General features: G+C 42.9%; 1 protein-coding gene across 2 annotated transcripts in view; it reads left to right on the top strand.

Moving 5' to 3' along the window:
* The window catches only part of RECQL4 (RecQ like helicase 4), a 281,776-nt gene that overhangs the window by 29,555 nt on the left and 231,956 nt on the right, over positions 1-20,265 (top strand). For both annotated transcript variants that reach the window (XM_078686614.1, XM_078686613.1), the window contains exons 4-8: positions 1,651-1,781; positions 4,565-4,708; positions 11,768-13,068; positions 15,928-16,027; positions 18,604-18,733. In XM_078686614.1, coding sequence (XP_078542740.1) covers positions 1,651-1,781; positions 4,565-4,708; positions 11,768-13,068; positions 15,928-16,027; positions 18,604-18,733 — 1,806 coding nt within the window. The remainder of the gene's footprint in view (positions 1-1,650; positions 1,782-4,564; positions 4,709-11,767; positions 13,069-15,927; positions 16,028-18,603; positions 18,734-20,265) is intronic.

The following is a 20,265-nucleotide window of genomic DNA, read 5'->3' as shown; positions in this document are numbered from 1 at the left end:
TTTATGGCTCTTACCTGTGCAATTCTATCATGTAAACCGTACCAAGTTATGGGCTTTGATGTTGTCATTAGGGGTAGATCTGGCTCTGTTGTCCTTTCTGGGGATTTGCATAAGGATATGTCCGCATCTGTCATGTTTGGTACGGTTGGTGGTTGCTCAAGCTCTTTCCCAATAAGCCGTGGTGTCAGGCAGGGCTGCATCCTGGCTCTATTTTTGTTTGCCATCTATATTTTTCGCCTTGAGGAGGTGCTAACTGAGAAGACATGTGATGGCCCTCTAGTAGGCCAGGGGGTGATACCAGTTCTGCTCTATGCAGACAATGCCATCCTCATGTCAAGGCCGGCGGTAGGGATGCAACTCTTACTTGACACCTTTTTTGATTTCATGCATCACTTATGGCCTAGTTACTAGTTTGGCAGTCCATAGGACCGCCAAACTCTCTATGGAGGTGTGGTGGCGGTGGGAGACCGCCGTAAAAGTGGTCTGACCGCCGTATTACGAGCACAGCGGTCGGACCTCCATTGGAATGCCAGGGATCCATCATCCCGGTTCTTGGTGCGGCGGTCTTGAGGCCGCAATATGCTCAGTGGTACTGCTGCGGCACTGCCAAGCATATTCCCGGTTTCCTCACCGCCAGCGGTCTTATGGCAGTTCCCATGCCATGAAACTGGTTTGGCGGTGTGGGAGCGGATGGTGGGGTGGCGGCCCACTCGAACACTGTCAAACTCATTATTAGGCCCTTAGAGTTCCATAAATCATACAAAATCATAAGTTTAATAGATATTTTGCTAAAAAACGGAAAAACTTGGGCCTCCTTCTCGTGTACTAAAGATTAATGCTGGCTCGTTTCATCTCCTTATGAGAGACTTCTTCAGGCCTCAATATGTTCGGTAACCAATCACCGAGAAGACGAGATGACTCATAACACGATTATATGGGAATAAAATGAAGGGACAAAAAGCACACTGTGTTTACCGAACCTATGCATTAGTCATGGAAGGATGATAAGAACCTTTAACTGAATATGGCCTATTTGGACACACAAGGACAAGGCATCTGTGGTTGCTAGGTGCCATCAAACATACTGAAGCACTGAACAAGTCTCATAAGGAGACGAAACACTGTTTCCATGAAGACTTGAATAAAGAAACTCCTCTGAAAGAATAAATGCAATACATCCTATGACTTAATTGATGTACATCATACAGTTATAAATTGTGTGTACTGATCACTTTTAAGTAAAAATTCTGTAGTTGTCTAGTGCTCTGGCAGAAGATAATACATAATGTTTGCTTAAAAACAGAAAAACAGTTCTTCATATGCTTCTAAACAATGCACACAGTGAAAGTGCATCAACTTATCTAAAGTACTGGGGAAAGATCCACAAATTCTCTTACCAAGAAGCTCATTTAAAAGGCTAGTACAGTGAGGGAAAGAATCAGTTGTATGAGTGACAGGCGTCCTCTCAAAACCACCATTCCACTGGCTGCTGATGAGTGGTTATGCTATTTCAACGGGTTGGTCTTCTTACTGGCATCTTGTGCTGTTTTTTATGGCTAGATATTTTGGTGGGTCCTAGAAACCTTCTTTGCTGCACACTGAACCTTACTGCAAACACTGCATTAAACACTTGCTCGTTTTGCGTTACAGATTTGTACAAAGAGTATCGAGCTCTCAAAGAAGGACGTGAGCAGAACAGCTCAACTTCCAGAAGTGCTTCAGAACCCACCCCCTCAGGCAGAACGCAGGCTCAGGCGCCCCAAGAGACGGAGCCACAGACAGTAAGCAGGACATGGGGGGCACTGTTTTGGGATAAGTAGTCTGTAATGGTGTTTATTAGACTGACTGTTCATAGGCGATGAATAGTAAAGGTATGGTGTTGATGCACAATCCCAGTTTGGGTATGGATATTCAAAGGTATGGAAGAGATGTGATGAATAGGACTCATTTAATTATGTAGCTTAATTTACATACATTACTTAAATATGACTTAGGAATGTCGGTTGTCATTTGAGTCAGAGTTGATGCTGGGAGTGTTGATTCGTAAGTCCCCTTTCTTCTCCTGACTATAGGTTCAGGTTATCTTTGAGAAGAAAGGTATTTCATGCTTGTATTACCATATCCGTCTCATTCATGACAAAAGGCTTAACTGCAACATTGCTTTATATCGATTAACACCGGTCCAAACCCCATGCATAACACTTATTGCTTTTCACTTAAGGGGTCTAAAAATCCCCACACTTTCAACCAGACACAGGCATTAAGAACTTATAACTGTACCACCCGAAGAAAGAAATTATATGCAAAAGGTACGTTATCTCTTGGACATTTCTGTGCGTACCATGCATACGTATAGGTACAAATTTGGCACACACCTCCAGAACTTCAAACCAAACAACCAAACTCATCTCATGCCAGCCCCTCTATAATCGCAGTCTTGCAACCACCCATAACAAACTGTTCATCCACTTTCTCAGTCACCCAGCAGGGTGCCACATTTACAGTGTGGTTTGTGGCTGAGGGCCGCACCGTGGGGGCGGGGTCAGAGGGGGAGGGGCGGGGCTAAAGCAAAAAGAAATGTGACCATGAGGTTGAACACAGGTCCCTGCAGCAGACGCCTTCGTCCACTGAGCCACCAGACCCGGCATACACACATCTCTCTCGCTCTCTCTCTCCCCCTACCCCTCTCCCTCTCCCTCTCCCTCTCCCTCTCTGTCTCCTTCCTGGTCTCTCTCTCCCTGCCTCCCTCTGTCTGCCTCCCTCTGTCTCCCCCTGACTTCCTCTCTGTCTTCCTCTCTGTCTCCCTCCCTCTGTCAACCTCTGTCTCCCTGTCTCCTTCCCTGTCTCCCTCTCCCCCCTCCCTCTCCCTCCCCCTATCTCCCTCCCTCTCTGCCTGCCTCTCTCTGTCTCCCTTCCCCTCCCTCCCTCGGTCCCCCTCTGTCTCCTTCCCTCCCTCTGTTTCCCTCCCTCCCTCTGTCTCCCCCTGACTGCCTCTCTCAGTCTCCCTCTCTGTCTCCCTCTCTGTCTCCCTCTCTGTCTCCCTCCCTCTGTCAACCTCTCCCTCTCTCTCCCATCTCACCCTGTGTGTGTGTGTGTGTGTGTGTGTCAGCCCGGACTGAGACAGCTTCCCCGGTGCACACACACAGCCGCACCGAGTACTTCACAGGTCTTTAAAAGACCATTTACATGTTAATTAAGCTTTGTTGTATTTCACATCTTAGCGCCCCTGCATCTCCACTCTGACAATCACTGGAATCCCCGGCCCCCACAGAGCAGAGTCTCTGAGAGTCTGGATGTTTGCTGACACAATTCAAAATCTGTTTTTTAAACACAGGTAAGATTTCTGAAAGGTCCGTGGGCCGCCAAGGAAGGCTTGCCGGGCCGTACTATGAGTACCCGTGACTTAGACTGACTGATCAGCAGAGTAAAGAACACAGAGAAAGGACTAGACAGAGAAGAGAGCAGGATACCACACACCTCCCTCCCAAATGGAGACAATAACGAATAAATAGGCAAGAGGTATTGAAGTGAGAACAAATAAGTTAACACACACCCTTTCAACAGTAGAGATATGTGTGCAATAAAGAAAGCAACACAATAAACATAAAAGCAAGTAGGTTTTGAGCCCTCAGAGGCGTTCCAACACCCGGACCCAACAAAATGCATTGCGCACAACAGTAAATGCAAACATGGAGCGAAAATGCTCACTTAATGTGGTTTGAGTAACAGTATCAGAAGGACCCATCACCACTCAGAAGAAACTTGAAAACAGCAAATGTCCACCGCGAGACAACTGTAAATGCAAAAGTGGAGTGAAGATGCCCCGTAAAGGTGGTTTGAGAATTTATCCACAGAAGAACCCACCACCACACAGAAAAGGTTTGGACGTAGCATTTAAGTTCTGAAAACACAAGCAAAATTGTTCATCACCAGAAAATTTCAACATTAAAAAGATGTACCAGTAGAAATGTTTGAGCTCAGTAACTTGCTCACCACCAGACAAATACACGCTAGAAACCCAAATCCCATCCTAGTCACCAGTGTGAAACGCAAGAAAAGAAGTATGCTGAGGTTGAGTTGTATCCAAATGGTAGATTTATTCTTTAGTTCAGTCAGGACAGGAACATTCTAGGATAAGATGGTTGTAGTAGAATTGAAAGTAGTATCAGGAAAATCAGCCCCACCGGGAGCAGCATCCCTGCTGCTCAGCCCACATACAGCAACTGACAATTCACACTCAAACATACACACAGGGAACATTCTGTGACATCACTTAGGCTGGCTGAGCAGCAGAGTACAGAACACAGAGAAAGGACTAGACCGAGAAGAGAGCAGGATACCACACAGACCAATCACTCGGGTAACGGGGTTGTGGAATGACGTTGAAAGCCACTACGGGGCTGCATCGTAGTGTGTCCACAAGGATCTTTGAGGCATTCTCTGCCACTCCCCTCCTTGGCACACGTTGATGGGAGTAGCAGGATCCTGTGTAGTGATAAGCAGTACCCATGTTTTTTGATTGCCACATTCGGGCTGTATGATATTATCTGTTCTTTCTCCAAAGGAATTTGGGGCAAATGTTTGGGGCAGTCACCTGAACCGTGCAGCCATGCCTCCGAAGCTAACACCCGCAGACCGCGATTCCCTTAAGGCCTCAGCACAGTACTTTGGGATGAAGCTGAAAAACAACCTTGGTGCCGCTTTAAAGGTATGGGCAATGTTCGTATGTAAATAATTATTTATATGAGTAATATGTACAGAGTGACAAGAAGAAAGAAGAAGGGAGGCCTCCTTAGTAGTCCAATGGGGGACAAGGAGAGAGTCAGTAGAGAACTTAACAAGTCCCAGGAATCAACTCTTGAAAAACCTTTTTGTACATTACCCTCGTAACTCAAAAATAGAAGCGTGTAACATATAAGACAGACAGTTGCAAAAGATTGATAAAACTAATAACACATTATTTGTTTCTTAAAAAATTGCACAGTTTATTACAAATCAATAAAATCATTAATGCATCACAACACTACAGTGCCATATAATTAAAAAAGGTTAACGTATAATTTGAAGTTGACCGAGATTGCGAGGTGCCGAGAGGGGAGCAGGGAGGCCGCATAAAGATTAAGAGGTGAAATTGAAAGAATCACTGCAAAAACGCAGAACCCCAGTGCTGGGACAAGATAAAAGAGTCCAGTCACGCTGCGGTGAGAGCCATATAACCCGAACTCCAGGGGACAATTGTATAATATCGGTGGCCCCCCTCCGGCAGTACCCTCATCACTGTTTTCCTGAAATTGACAGAAAGGAATTTTTACACTTCTGATGTAGGAGACCAGAACGTCTTTTCCATGATCTACGACATGATTCCAAAATACCTCCAATTAAGATGAGAGGACTAATTAGACATCTACAGAATTGTTTGTCCTGATGAAGGTGGTATCGTAATACCTGCGTCAACGACCTTGACAACTCTGAACTGTGTGGATTGAATCACCTTGTAAAAATTGTGACTTTTTTGGTTTTTATATGCTATACATCTGTATAGGCTTTTTAAAAAAAATTATACGTTGACCTTTTTTAATTATATGGCACTGTAGTGTTGTGATGCATTAATGATTTTATTTATTTGTAATAAACTGCAATTTTTTAAGAAATAAATAATGTGTTATTAGTTTTATCAATCTTTTGCAACTGTCTGTCTTATATGTTACACGCTTCTATTTAGTTGGTATTTTTGAGTTACGAGGGTAATGTACAAAAAGGTTTTTCAAGAGTTGATTCCTGGGACTTGTTAAGTTCTCTATATGTACAGAGTGAACACCGCTGCAAAGAAGCGGATTGCTGTAGGAGAGGCAGATTGATTATATAATGGAAAGTGGTCTAACAAAGACAGTGCGGAGAGAGGGAGGAGGGGCTATATTAGGCCAGAGAAGAGAGCGCTGATGGAGGGGAGCGTGCATAAGAAACCTGTCATTGGAAATACATGGAAGCGTAATCTTGTACATTAATCTTCAATGTTTCCTGAACCTTTTTGTGTCTTTGAGTGAAGAGCCGAAGTGTGATTGAATGGCACCAATTTATTTGGAGAAACAACATGGTCCTGTTTGTGAACTGATCAAGTTTTGGCGCTGTACACCAAGCTAACTGGTTAGGTGAGATTTGCTTGTCCTACTTTGGGTACAGAGTATATTTTCTTTAATGAATAGGAAATGTGGTAAGGTTTAAGATTGGAATTTTTGCTGCCTTGAGAACCCTCTGCATCCTGTGGTAAAGAACCTTAAATCCAAATTGCTGGGAGTTTTCATGATATAGGAAGCACTCTCTAAACCTTTACCAGAAATGCACACTTTATACAACAAGGCAACCTTTTGCATCGATCAGCTCAGTCCCTCCAGCTGGCAACAGCACTCACTTCACCATATGGAATGCATCATGCAGGACATTTTCAAAGCATTTTAAGATCTGTGTGACTGTATTATATTTGGATGAATTCTTCTCACCCTGAGACCTCTACTTAGCAGTACATTTTGTAACTACTCCACATACGGAATTCTGCGCCCTTGTCATCTGAGATTGGTTCTGATATAGTGGACAGATCTTTGCCAAGGACTTCCTTTCTCTGGCGAATAATTTCTGAAATTATCTCAGCAGGTAAACACATGTTTATTTGCACAATTTGTTCCAGGTTACCCATTGACTGTCATTACAAATCTTCACTGTATTCCTGTGTTGAGCACAGACTGTACTATAGGGATACTTAATTCCCCCACTCTGATAGAGAACCGGCCATCTGTCTTGAATGTAGCTGGAAAATGCGCATTATTCAAAGCGCCCCATTGTGTCGTAAAATTAGTTAAATTCTTTAAGCGCACATGCCTGCGCGTAAGCAATCTGGATCTCCGTGGACACTGGAGGTCCGGTTGATAGTGGCTGCTCCAGAGTGCAACAATAGCACTAGCACTTCCGCAATCCCATTCTATCCCAAACACAGCTTAAAATATATTGGCTGTTGTAGATTTTGTAGCAATTTGGCCCATCTGCACCACTATCGGTGCTTTAGTGTGGAGAGGCCTCGAAAGAGTTCCACCTAGCCTGTCCCATCCCCGGATGCCTATAATATAAACCTTTTATATCACTTGGCCTAGGGAGGTCATTAGTAATCCTGCTCATCATCCTTTCTAAAGTATGCTACATCTTGGCCGTCAATGCTTCTCTAATAGTCAAACAAGTCGTGCAGCAGCTTGACTGCAGCACGGAAGACCACGCCCATCGTGCCATGACCCTGTTGGTTTCCAGTTGGGTGTGTTCCAAATTTCTAAACGAGGCTGGGTGCACATTTCAAATTTGTTCTCACTATAAAACTGCAGAAGAGTAACTGGTGGCCTATGTTACGTTTGAACAATAGGGACGTAAATTGTCATTGTGTTTTTCCCTCTCAACTGCTACACTATGTTACCTCTAGTCTTTCATATTGCATATCAGTTGAGATCTATCTCTGCGACAGTTCCGGTTTCTCCTGTAATTTCTTCATCCTTACAGTGTTTTTCCTCATCAGTCTACCTCAATCAGCCATCCCTTCTTAAATCCTATCTATTTACGGCGCTTTTTTAGGTCTCGCCTACGCAGCGCACATGCGCTGCAAAGGAGGACCTTTAGCCGTCGTTCTGCTCTTTTTCGAAGCACATACTTGTGCTTGTGGTGGCATTCACGCTTTGCGGGAGCGAGCATGGGCACGCCACAAGCATGAGTATGTGCTTCCAAAAAGAGCAAACAGCTGCTGCTTCGCGTGCATTCGGAAACATTCCCAGGGCGTCTTTTATTCTGTGCACTCCCCTCTACCCCTCCCACTTGTTGTTCATTTGTTTCGGGCAGGAACACTCGCGCTTGTTAACCCTTAGTTTGTCAAGGCAGCACTATATATACACAAATGACGTGGCACGCAAGTCGATCTAACAAAATGCAATGCACTTCATGACATTCCACACGTCAATTCTTAAGTTCCAAAATACTTATGCTTACATTTTCGTTTCTATCTGGCGACAATATCTAAGCAGTGAAAAGCAAATGAACACAAGCGCCTCAAAGCTCTTCCCTCCCTCCAGGAGCCCCATTTTTACCACTTGTACATTTGTTTCGGGGCAGGAACACTCGCGCTTGTTAACCATTCGTTTGTCAAGGCAGCACTATATATATACACAAATGATGTGGCACGCAAGGCGATCTAACAAAATGTAATGCACTTCATGACATTCCACACGTCAATACTTAAGTTCCATACTGAAAATACTTATGCTATCATTTTTTTTCTATCTGGTGACACACTAAACTGTGTTTCTAGGACGTAAACAATTTACGTCACCTTTGGCAAAGTCTAGTTCAGTTGCTGTTAGTATTTTACTGTTCCTTCCAAAATCAACTGCTGAACTTCAAGGGCAGATGTTTGTGTTGCAGAAAGGCTATGCACTTGTGACTTGCTGATAGTGCTTAATTTGTCTTGGCAAGGACACTTAACATCCTGTGATTCTGGGCAAATCACTTAATCTCCCCGTGCCTAACAAAAATTAATGTTTCTTCGTGTAACGCAACACCCAATGCCTTTGGGTCAAGTTTGCACTATATAAAACTCTGTATTATTATAAAAATATGTGTAGGGGGCCAATTTACTTAGGGCCCTCTTCCAACATCTTTTAATTACGTGTTTGCTGATTGTAAGGCTGCTTGTCTTAATTACACCTCATGCTTCTTTCTTTACCACCTTGCACTTCCGGTCTCTTTTATCTCATTCTTTAAGATTACTTTCCAGTCCTGCTTTCTCCCAGTGTCATACTTTCTAATATTTCCATTCCTTTATCTGGGTGTCTTTTTTGTTTTTCTCATTCTTGTTCTGGGATAAAGTCTTATGATTAAGATGTCCATGTCTCCAAAAATGACTGCCAGTGCCCACCACCTGCAACGAACAATACAAAAACAAGCATTGGCATTGCCAATAGGTCAAGCTTTTGGGACCTTATAAGTATTTAGTTATGCAGCACAATGTCCTTGGTGCAACAAAGTCAACCGTTGCATGGCTGAACACCTATAAGGTCCCAAAGGCGAGACCTATTTGCTATGCCAATGCTTGTTAAAATTACTTCTGCAATGTCACCTCAAGGACATTCTTTGGAGTGATTTTACGGAAAAATCAGAAGCTTGTAGGCTGGGTGGTAACAAAAAATGAATACTCGTCACACATGGTATGTTTACATGCAGCTTTAGATTATAAAAGGAAATTGATTTCACAACCCATATTTTTGTCAATTCTTTTAAAACCTTCAATAAAGCAGTTACCTTTTGCTTGAACTCTGAATCAGTTTTCGTACTACACAAAGTAACAACAATTAGTTGATGTTTTAATGAAAAAACTTGCAAATATTCAGAATCCTCTATTTTTTTATTTTGTTTATTTAGTTTTCCATCAACAAGAAATACAGAGAAATAACATTGCAGCGTAGTTGCAGTTTGAAACAGACCGTTTCATTTAGGTATGTGTGGTGGGTGCAGAGTGTAGGCTGGGGAGCCCAATGTGAGGAAAAGAAGAAATAATAAAAAACCCTTTCTCTTTCTGCAACATTCATGAATCTTTACATTCAAAGAATGTGTGCAGCTAAAGCAGCAATGTTATAAGTAAGTTATGTTAAAGGGTATTTATAGAGCTCACAAATGGCAGAAAGATGTCATGACGCTAACGGAGCACTGAAATCCTACTGCCAAACAGAATGAAATCAGTAGGCATATAGCTAAGTCTGTAAGGCTTTTCTAAATGTAATCAGGACTGACGTCTTATGCAAAGAGATAGGCATAGAATTTCACAATTTGGCGTCAGCCACTGAGAAGGTCTTACTGCCAGAGCGGACTCAAAATACTCTGGCAATACAAAGAAAGAAAGAATCCTGTGAACGACTTGGAACATAAATGTTACATTTATTGTTCAAATAGTTTCTGCCAGATTAGTGAAAAGCCTTGTAAACAATGCACAAAGATTTAAAAAAAAATCTATTTAATCCGTGGCAACCAGTTTAGAGAGTCCAGAGCGGAGGAGCTTGGTAAAACAACAGCTACTTTAGCTGCCATATTTTGAATTTGTTGTAGCTTCTTCAGAATGCTGTGAGAGTTCCCTTGATACAAAGAGTTATAATAGTCCAGACGACTGAGGACAGTGGCCTGTAGTACAATCCGACAAGCCTGAGGAGGGAGCAGAGGAACTATTTTTCTGAGAACCCTTAACACAATACAATTATACAATAAGACGCAACATGTTTTGCCTGTTTCTCCAAAGAAAAATTGTCCTGCAGAAAGATACCCAAATTCAACAAGGATTTGACAGGGGGTAGAGACTCCAGCCTAGAATGAGGTCAAAAGGAGAAATGAAGTGTTTTTCAAAGGAGGAGTGAGAAAGCCAGCGAACCTTCATTTTGTTTATGTTAAAATTTAAAGCATTAAGTCTCCGCCAAGAGGCGACTGCAGACATAAACTGATGGAAGTCGTAAAAAGGGGACAGACACCATTTTCTTCAGAGCTATAAGCTAACCTCTGTGTCGCCCCATAGTTCATGCAGGTGACACCAAAAGACCTAAGCAATAGAGAAAAAAGGTAATTGTAAATACTAAACCGATTCGGTCTGAGAATGAGCCCTGAGGAACACCATGTTCTTCCAGATTATAAGCGGACACAGAGGCTGTAAGATAAGCTTTACACCAATGTAACAGATCCTCCAATACCAACCTCCACCATTCTGGTTAAAATGATGCATTGATGAACAGTATCCAAGCTACGGACCGATCGTGGACTAAGGCAGCTGGTTAGCCTTGTCCGCTAGCATTCTTAAATCATCCAAAACTGAAACCAGTGCAGTTTCAGTACTGTGCCCTGGAAAAAAGCAGACTATCTGGGTTCTAATGATGGTTCTGTTCTAAAAATCTAGAAAGCTGTTGATTAACTTATCTCTACAAGATTTTAACAGCAAAAGGTAGTAGTGAAATTGGGAGAAAATTCGAAAGGCCGTTTTGGTCCACATTTGGTTTCTTCAGCAGTGGTACAATGAGTGCCTTTTTCCATTTTCTAGGCACCCAGGCATTGATAAGTGAGCCATTACACACCTGCACAAAAAGTTGGAGAACAGATTTGTCCAATTTCCAATATGTATGAGGAATTGAGTCAAATGGAAAAACTGTTTTAATAGACCCAGGGACAGAGTAAAACTGTTCCACAGATAAACACAGGATGTGATCTAAGCCCGGGGTAGACACATCGACAGGTTCTTGTGGAACTGGAAGATGGTGAAAAGAAGAAACACCAGACAGTGAGCCAGGAGGTGATGAGCACCTTTCCACATGAGTCAGCCAGAAAGACGCAACGACTCATAGATGGAATGAATCTTCGCTGCAAAATAATTGGAGATATGAATGAAGTAGTTATTGTGAACATGGTTAATTATTATCTAAACTGGCAGACATTTATGAATTTGCAAAATGAAGATTTTTAAAGTGGAATAAATGTTGGTCTGAGTTATATATTGAGCTGTACTAATTTGTCCACGTTTTTTATTAATTGATCGATAAACTCTACTATTTCTAGTTAAAGCAACAGAAGGAAGTTCAGTATGATTGGAGCTTGAATAATGTCATGGCAGTTGAAATAATTGATGATTGTCCAAAAAGTGCATATGTACAAACTAATGATTTGACAAATTTGCAGCAAACCTAATCTTTTTGGCTCTTCTTTTTGCTTGCAGGAGCATCCTTCATCTTTGCGAAAACCTTTTTCTCCCAAATGGAAACCAAAAAATGGACTTTCTGAACCAGTCCCGAAATCTGTCACCCCAACCAGAAATCCCACCAATGCTTTTTCAGATGGCTTCACTCCCAATGCCTCTGTTGGTAGTCCCATAAATGGTATTTGTAGTCCATGCTCTAAACCCACCATGTCCCCAGGAAACAGTGCTGCTGAAAAGCCCCTGAATGGCTTCTCTGACATCTTAGCTCGGACCTCAGCGGCTGCCTCTCCACTACCCTCTATCGCCCCATCAGAGAACGGTTTCCACCTTGAAAACGATGAAGGTCTTCCACCACTGAAGCTAGGATTCAATCCATCCAAACTGAGCTCAAGGCCTACCTCTAGTCCTCTGCAACCAAACAAGTTCCTACAGCTGAGGCAGACTGTGGGGCAGCGCATGACCTCTCTGGACTCTAGCTGGCTGGACAGATGTCAGGGTATTAAGGGCCAGGCTGCAGGTAGACCTGAAGCAGAGAGTCCTCCTGCCACAGAAGTTAAAATCAAGGAGGTCTTGGAATTTTCTTCTCCACTGCGCCCTCAGCCTTCATCTTCAGATACCCGTTTGCTTCCGAGTCCAGACCATCCGATACCAACTGATCTAGCAAGTGATGATCAGCCTCCATCAACCAGGCCTGCTTCTCCTCAAAATGCTTCGCACACCCAAGACCGTTCTAGGAAGACTGAGGATCAGACCCCAACTCACTGTCGCAAAGCAGTGAAGAGCGTTGGACCAGCAGTGAAGGATATAAAAAGACCGAAAGATAGTGAAGAAAGGAGAACTACAGCACATCATTCTAGGACACGTGAAATGACTGTGCCTGCTGGAGATTGTGAGAGTCTCTCAGCGAGTAGGAGACATGCCGTTATGAACAATCCAGCAGGTGACGATGTACAAGAGGCGGACATGGTTTTACCCAGGACTGATGAAGCTCCACTCCAAAAAAAGACGAAGCGAGCTGGGAGGAAAAGACAGCGGGACACCTCTGTGGAGAAGGAACTTACAATAGATTTGCCAGCTGCGGAAGAAGGGGCTGCCAAAAAGCGGCGGAAGACAAAGGCATCGACAGCACCCAAGGAGAAGAAGAGTGCACCAGCTCGCCGACGCAAAACCAAGGCTAGCAAGAACAATGTGGATGAGGAAGACGAGCTACCCCCGACTTCCACAACCAAAAAATCCACAGTGCCCACAGAAAACCTCTTTGGAGACATTGAAGAAGAAGAAGGGAAAATCCCATCTGCCATCAGAGCTAAGACTTCCGGGTGCGTAGACCGCAAGATGGGCACTTGTGCTAGGTTTTCTTTTATCCCAGTAAGAGGTTTTTTGTGCTTCTCTGTAATGTATGTTGGCAAAGTGATAACCTAAAAAAAAGAAAAGGTAAAAACTGTGATCTCAGCAGTAGCATCCTGACAGGAATTCTGCATAGGTTCATTTGATTTTGGTCATCTGCTTCCTTTCATATTTTTCTTTGTCTAAGGGGATTAAGTTTCGGTGCATTATACTTTTTCCCCTCCCTTTCTCTGGTGCTCTGCAACAGTCCTCGCACTAGAGCTTAAACATTTTTTGGCCACCTCATTTAAATACTACAGAAGTATGGTTGACTAGGTGCAGAACCAGGGTTTGCAGAAGGTATTTATAGTAGTAAAGGGAGCGTAGTTACTGCTTCAGCCCCTCTTTCTGGCAACTAATGGAAGGTCAGTTGTAGCAATGTGTCCTCCTGTAGCAATCCTGAAGAAAAAAAAGACTGTTATCTCAATCATGTAAGCAGATTTGTGCAGCAGATTAAAAAAAAGAAACCCTCTACTGATGCCCTCCGGCACACAGGTACCTAGTGGAGAGATTGGAAGCCCTTGTTGTGGGATGCTGCAGTCGACCCAAGCTAAGGGGCGCTTTTCTTTCTGTAGTGGTCTGTACTTTCTCACTGATTTATTGTACTCAATGGTTCATTTGTAGACTGCTGCATGTTTTCTGCACATTTTGTAAGTTTTCTTAATTGTGGATGAGATGTTCTCTCTCCACAGTGATGCACACACCTTAAACAGTTATCCTGTGACTTTTCATTGGTACTGCTTTGTACTGTGGAGGTATATATATGTCTTGTCCGTGTGTACGGGTGAAAGCAGGTTCATCTGGCTTTAGAAACGATGTCTAGGCAGAACCCGAAAAACTTTCAGTCCAGCAAGAGAAAGTGATCGAACATGTTTTCTAAAGGTGAAATCTTCTTTCGTAGTCTTATAACTTCTACTGGAATTCTCTATCTGAAACTACTCTGTTTCTTTCCGCCCTTTTATTCACCCTGCTATATATTGATGAAGGGAAGTATAATTAGAAGTGGAAGTGGAGCCCTGTGCGTATTCCCTGCAGGGGGAATTATTACTATTTTTTCCCCCCCAAAGGTTATGAAACCACAGCACAGCCGTGCAACTTTAGGGAAAAGATATATTCACTACCCTGGATGGGTCAATTTTGAAAAAAATTGATGTACATATATATATATATATATATATATATATATATATGTGGGTCAATCTTAAAAAATGTATATTTTACCCCAAAATGACCCATACAGGGTAGTTGATATATATCTTTTCCTTAATGTTGTTGGTTCACAAAATTATAATGGTTATAGAGTAAAAGGTCCATAGGTCGCACGCTACTCCACCATTCCAGCGGGTGTACCCCAAGAGCATCATGGTAAATGCAGTTTTCTCAAAGCGGGTTCGCTTTGCAAAAGATTCGATGTGTGATGCAAAATTGCAGGCCAACTCTGGACACCGGTGTTTCAGGATTATTGTCCTTCATCAGCAGAGTGTAGGAGGATTTTCAGGGGTTGCTGTGCAGGCTGCCAAAGTGTTCTCAGGTCTGGTACCTCTCCGGGCGCGTAGGGCGTTACCTGAGCTCGTCAGCTCAAAGGCTCAAGGGAGCCGTATTAAGTAAAAGGTCCATAGGTCGCACGCTACTCCACCATTCCAGCGGGTGTACCCCAAGAGCATCATGGTAAATGCAGTTTTCTCAAAGCGGGTTCGCTTTGCATAAGATTCGATGTGTGATGCAAAATTGCAGGCCAACTCTGGACACCGGTGTTTCAGGATTATTGTCCTTCATCAGCAGAGTGTAGGAGGATTTTCAGGGGTTGCTGTGCAGGCTGCCAAAGTGTTCTCAGGTCTGGTACCTCTCCGGGCGCGTAGGGCGTTACCTGAGCTCGTCAGCTCAAAGGCTCAAGGGAGCCGTATTAAGTAAAAGGTCCATAGGTCGCACGCTACTCCACCACCGATGAAGGACAATAATCCTGAAACACCGGTGTCCAGAGTTGGCCTGCAACTTTGCATTTACACTTCGGAACTTTTGAAAAGCACACCCGCTTTGAGAAAACTGCATTTACCATAATGCTCTTGGGGTATACCCGCTGGAATGGTGGAGTAGCGTGCGACCTATGGACCTTTTACTTCATTACGGCTCCCTCGAGCCTTTGAGCTGACGAGCTCAGGTAACGCCCTACGCGCCCGGAGAGGTACCAGACCTGAGAACACTTTGGCAGCCTGCACAGCAACCCCTGAATATCTTCCTACACTCTGCTGATGAAGGACAATAATCCTGAAACACCGGTGTCCAGAGTTGGCCTGCAACTTTGCATTTACACTTCGGAACTTTTGAAAAGCACACCTGCTTTGAGAATACTGCATTTACCATAATGCTCTTGGGGTATACCCGCTGGAATGGTGGAGTAGCGTGCGACCTATGGACCTTTTATAATGGTTATCGAGTTGTTAGTCCCGCTCTACAACGTGGGGTGCAGGGCACAAAGTGTGTTTCCACATGGTATTACATATATGTCAGGTTATAGGATCAGAGGTCACTTATTCCCTGTAAGCCTTTAATTTTCTTGTGGGTGGGTGGACCAGGTCTTTCATTAGCACGAAACCCTAAATGAAAAGCCTCTGCTAAACGTAGAATGTCCTTAAAGGCTCACTCCCTGGCTCACGGATGCTGTAAGTGGCTGAATAGAATTCCTTTTCTAAAATGTGATACTACTAGAGCGGAATTCTAGTGGTAAAGCAAGGTCTTTTTTTTTTTCAACACACTTTTGCTTGTTCTCTAAACTTCTAATTCCTTTCATGCAGACCCTCTACAAACCATAATGCCAACTTTGTCCGAATAAACTTAAAGAATAAGTCCCATGTGAAAGGATATGCCTTAAGAGGAAACCATCTTCGGAAGCAGGTAGAGACATGACTGATTATTCGTTTGGGTAATGGTGGGTGTTTAACATCCCTTCTCTTGGTTACGCTTATTGTGAAGTCTGGAAATATCCTTCAGACCAGCATTGACCATCTACCTCTTCATTGTCCCCCAGTGGTTGATACTGGCTGAAATGTAATTGTTTCTTTTGGTGGCCTTCTTTTAATTCCCAATTGTCATCCAAAAGGATTGTGTCTTGTACTTTGTTGTTGCTGTGAGACCCATCAATGCAATCTAAACAATTTCAGTCCTTGGAGGAAAATGTATACTCCTGTAACCAGGGCTCAGCCTCTGAGTCCGGTTGAGATTGATCTCTGTAAAGTGTGTACATGGTATTTCTATTGTGTAAACCTAGCCAAAAGGCATGGTCACAGACCAGCATAAAGTTAACAGCTAATAGGAGAGGCCGCAAGACTTCACTTATTGACTTAAAGCTGCTCTTTTTCTTGTTGGTGACTAGAGAGCAATACTTGTTTGAGCGGAGCATATAATGCTAATAAAACATACAAGAAACAGTTAAATAAAGTGATGGACAGTCTAAGTGAAAGGTTGTGTATCAATTTCTTGACCTTAAGATGAGGAGCTAAATCTCTTCAAGTGCCATTGCAGATGCTTATTTCCAGGACACAACTCTCCTTAATTCTGTGTAGAATCAAGAAAAAGAAGGCTGAAGGGGTCTGGAGGCTCATATTACATTGTGTTGTTTTAATGACTTTGTTCAAACTTTTCTTTTAGTTGTTCTCTGTCAAGGCATTTATGTTGTGCCCTCCCATTCACCCTAAATTGATCTTATTTTTCTGTGTTGTATGTTCTGTATGGGGTGTCACTGAGTCTCTCCACTCAGTGGTAATTACTTTATAAAACATGGAAGGCTGCCATCCTTGTATTAAAGCCTGACTATAATTTCCTTATCACGGACAAATTGTGACTTCTCTAGTATACTGGACTAGTGAAATGACGTAGGTACTCAACTGTAATAGATTATTCCAGTTGAGCTTGTGACACCCAAATGCCTGTTGCCAGAGTCAATAGCCAAGATAAAAGGCAGCCCACATAACTGCAGCATCAGTTTGAACAAGGAACAAGAACTGTTTTTCATGTTTATGTTCATGGGATTTATAGAGTGCATGGCTACCCGCAGGCAGCCCAGCGCTATAACAGGTACGGCCGCTATCATAAGTGGGAGTTAGGGAAACAGCCAGGTCTTAAGTTCCTTTTCAAAAGACTGTTCGTTTCCAATCCGTCGCAACTCTGGATCCAGACTGTTCCAGAATTTGGGTACAAGATGGGAGAATGATCTACCACCCCACCTTGATCTCTTAATTCTGGTAGTGCACATCAGTAAATTCGACCCTGACTTGAGACAGCGGCAGGGAGAATAGGGGAGATCAAAGTTCTCTAAACCTGTTTCTAAAATGAACAGTTCTCAGCAGAAAGTTTATAGCAACATGTTGATTTTTTTGTGCTCCCTAGGTCATTACAGAGAAGAAGCAATCTCTTTGCATCTCATTGCTCATTCTGTGCTACAGCTCTTTTTAATCAGCTTTGCATAAATTGATTTTATTATGTTTTTACAACAACTTACTAATTTCACATTCAGGATTAAAGCTGTAAGTGAGAAGAATGATTGAGTGACCGTATACAATAATATATAAGGAATGAAATACCATCTGACGTGTTTTAAAAGCATATTGGAAGTCATCTCGGAGTTCAATGATCCTACAAAGGAGTCTCCTTGGTGACTTCCAGTATCCTTAGATGTAAGTCAGGAGCCCCTATTTATTATGATTTCTCTGGCTGAGAACTTACTGTTTACAGCTAAGATTTCCCTTATCGTGTTGCTATTTTGTCTTCTATGTATTCCTCAATGAGTGATAGCTTGCCAGAGGTTTACAGGGAAGCATTTCTGTCCAAACAAACATTGGGAATTAATTACCAATCCATCAATTGTTCATTGTAGTCCACTTGGAAGGTGGTTATAGACTCCACCTGCAGACAGTGACCTGTAGTGCACTAGAGGGACTTAATAGACCATTAGAGTCCGAGGAGGCAGCTCTATAAAGCTTTTCAATCATTCCACCCACTGGGTTGTAAATATTCTAAATTTAATTTGGACGAAAAGAAGGCAGATATTAGAATGTTTGGAGCAGAAGACAAAACCAACTATTGTGGATCCTCTGCCAATTTATTGTCTTCATTTGAGCTCCGAACATTCTAATGTTCTAATTTTGCGTAAAATGGAAAAATTATCTTCCTACACATGTACATGTTTAGATATTGGGTACTGCTATGAGTATCCGTTATTAACAAGTCGGCTCAGTAAGAGCCTACTTCTTTTCAAGGTTACAACCCTCTGAAGCAGGAAATGGCTGGAAATGAGTAGTTGCTACTCCTGTGTCTTTGAAATGCTTACATTTGGATAATTATCTACAAACTTTCACTGAAGTTAGTCTTTGAGCTGTGTAAGCATTGTGAAAGCTTCTGCTGTGCCTTTGCCATGTCTGTTCCCCTCAAAAGTACGGCCTGATCAGTTTTACAATGCCTCTTGTCATTGACAGATGTGGAAGAAGAAGTTCCTAAAAAAGGGGGAGCAGTTTGGAGGTGGTGGCAGACACTTTAATCGAAGCTCAGACACCTGCTTCCGATGTGGGGAGGCTGGACACTGGGCCTCAGATTGCCAGGGTAAAGGTAAGTGTGCACTGATCTTTGTGAAGTTGCTTCGAAATAAGCCCAAATATCAAAGACTTATGTATGTCAAGTCTGCAGATTCTACTGCCAAAGTAAATGCTACATCTCCTAAACCCGAGGCGACCAAGAAACGAGAACAGAGGCTGACCTGTCTTTTCCCAAAGACCATGTTTGGTTTCCACAAGCGATACACCAAAACCTAGGTCCCGGGTAGAATGTTTACTGCTGAAGTTACTCAAGTAGGTGAAAACGTCTATTGACATTTTACAATGATCTTCAATGGGCAAATATCCCCGTTGGTTCTAATGTTAAATGCATTATTGAACCTTATCTGATGCATTTTTTAAATATGTTGGGGTTGTATTTTAGCCTCAGAAGGTGTACAGACCTAATCTGTCTGTTTTGTAGTTTTAACTCTTCTACCCTTTGCTGGGTGAAAATAGATTTAGATGTGTTACAACATCTAACGGATTGGACAGTGCACAATATTGATTGCCAATTTTGTCATCGTTTTTCTAAGATCCAAACCTTTATAACCTTTGAAGATATGCCACGACTACTTGACTGCTCTAACCTTCACAGCCAGCCCACAAATGGGAATACTTCATATCAAATGAGCAGTGCAATCGTACCCAGTTTCCTGTGACATCGGTGGTAAATAAGTTAACCACCAGAGGACTGCTGATACCCCTAGCCTCCGAGCAGTAACCTGAACATGAATACCTTAAGTGAAAAGTGACATTGAGGGTAAAACCTCTTTCTCGTTTTAATCTGGTTACAGAGCTTCATCTTAATCACTCTATAGAGTTGCTTATTTTCTTTTAGTCTCCATACCTAGCTAATGCTGTGCAAATGTTACACAGTTTATATGCAGTTAAAATTTTCCAGTAATTATGCTTTGAAGTCTATCAATGTAGTATTGATGGGCAACATGTTGTGAGTAATAGAATTACATTCCAGGACGTACATGCTACAAAATAAAAAATACAACTTTGAATATTCCTCATCTTCCAACCAGCTCCTTTAGTCTTCTCAATTCAACTGAGATGGACTTTTCTGGGAGCTAAGTGGTGGTCCATGAGATTCTGCCTTTGTGATATACTAGACCAAGGGTCTCCACCAGGTCTATCGCACGATACCAGTAGCTCCAGGCTGCCACTGAGTTGCTCACACATGATAATTGCCTGTCAGCAGGCTTGACAATGTAAATGTAAATGTAGTGTACTTGTATAGCGCACAAATCGACCCCAGCTGGGGTATCTCGGCGCTTGTACGAATACCGCTGTGGAACCCTTCCTGGCTTTTCCCTGTGAAGTGCCCACTCCTGGGCACCCCCAAGGTGAAGCCCCGGCATCCTCGCGTTGTTGGGGCCGTTGTGGAGATTAAGCAATCTATTGCCCTGAGTTGCAGAGTGGGACCCATGATTAGAATAGGCACCGAGGCGAGAATTATCAGGTCCGAGGAAATTGAGCCCAAGACCCGCCGAGGCGGGAATTGAACCCTGGTCCCGGGCTAGACCTCTGCATCAGGGT

The sequence above is a fragment of the Lissotriton helveticus genome, chromosome 4_1 (genome assembly GCF_964261635.1).
Source record: "Lissotriton helveticus chromosome 4_1, aLisHel1.1, whole genome shotgun sequence".
Lineage (NCBI taxonomy): Eukaryota > Metazoa > Chordata > Amphibia > Caudata > Salamandridae > Lissotriton > Lissotriton helveticus.
This window is presented reverse-complemented; position numbering and strand designations above follow the sequence as displayed.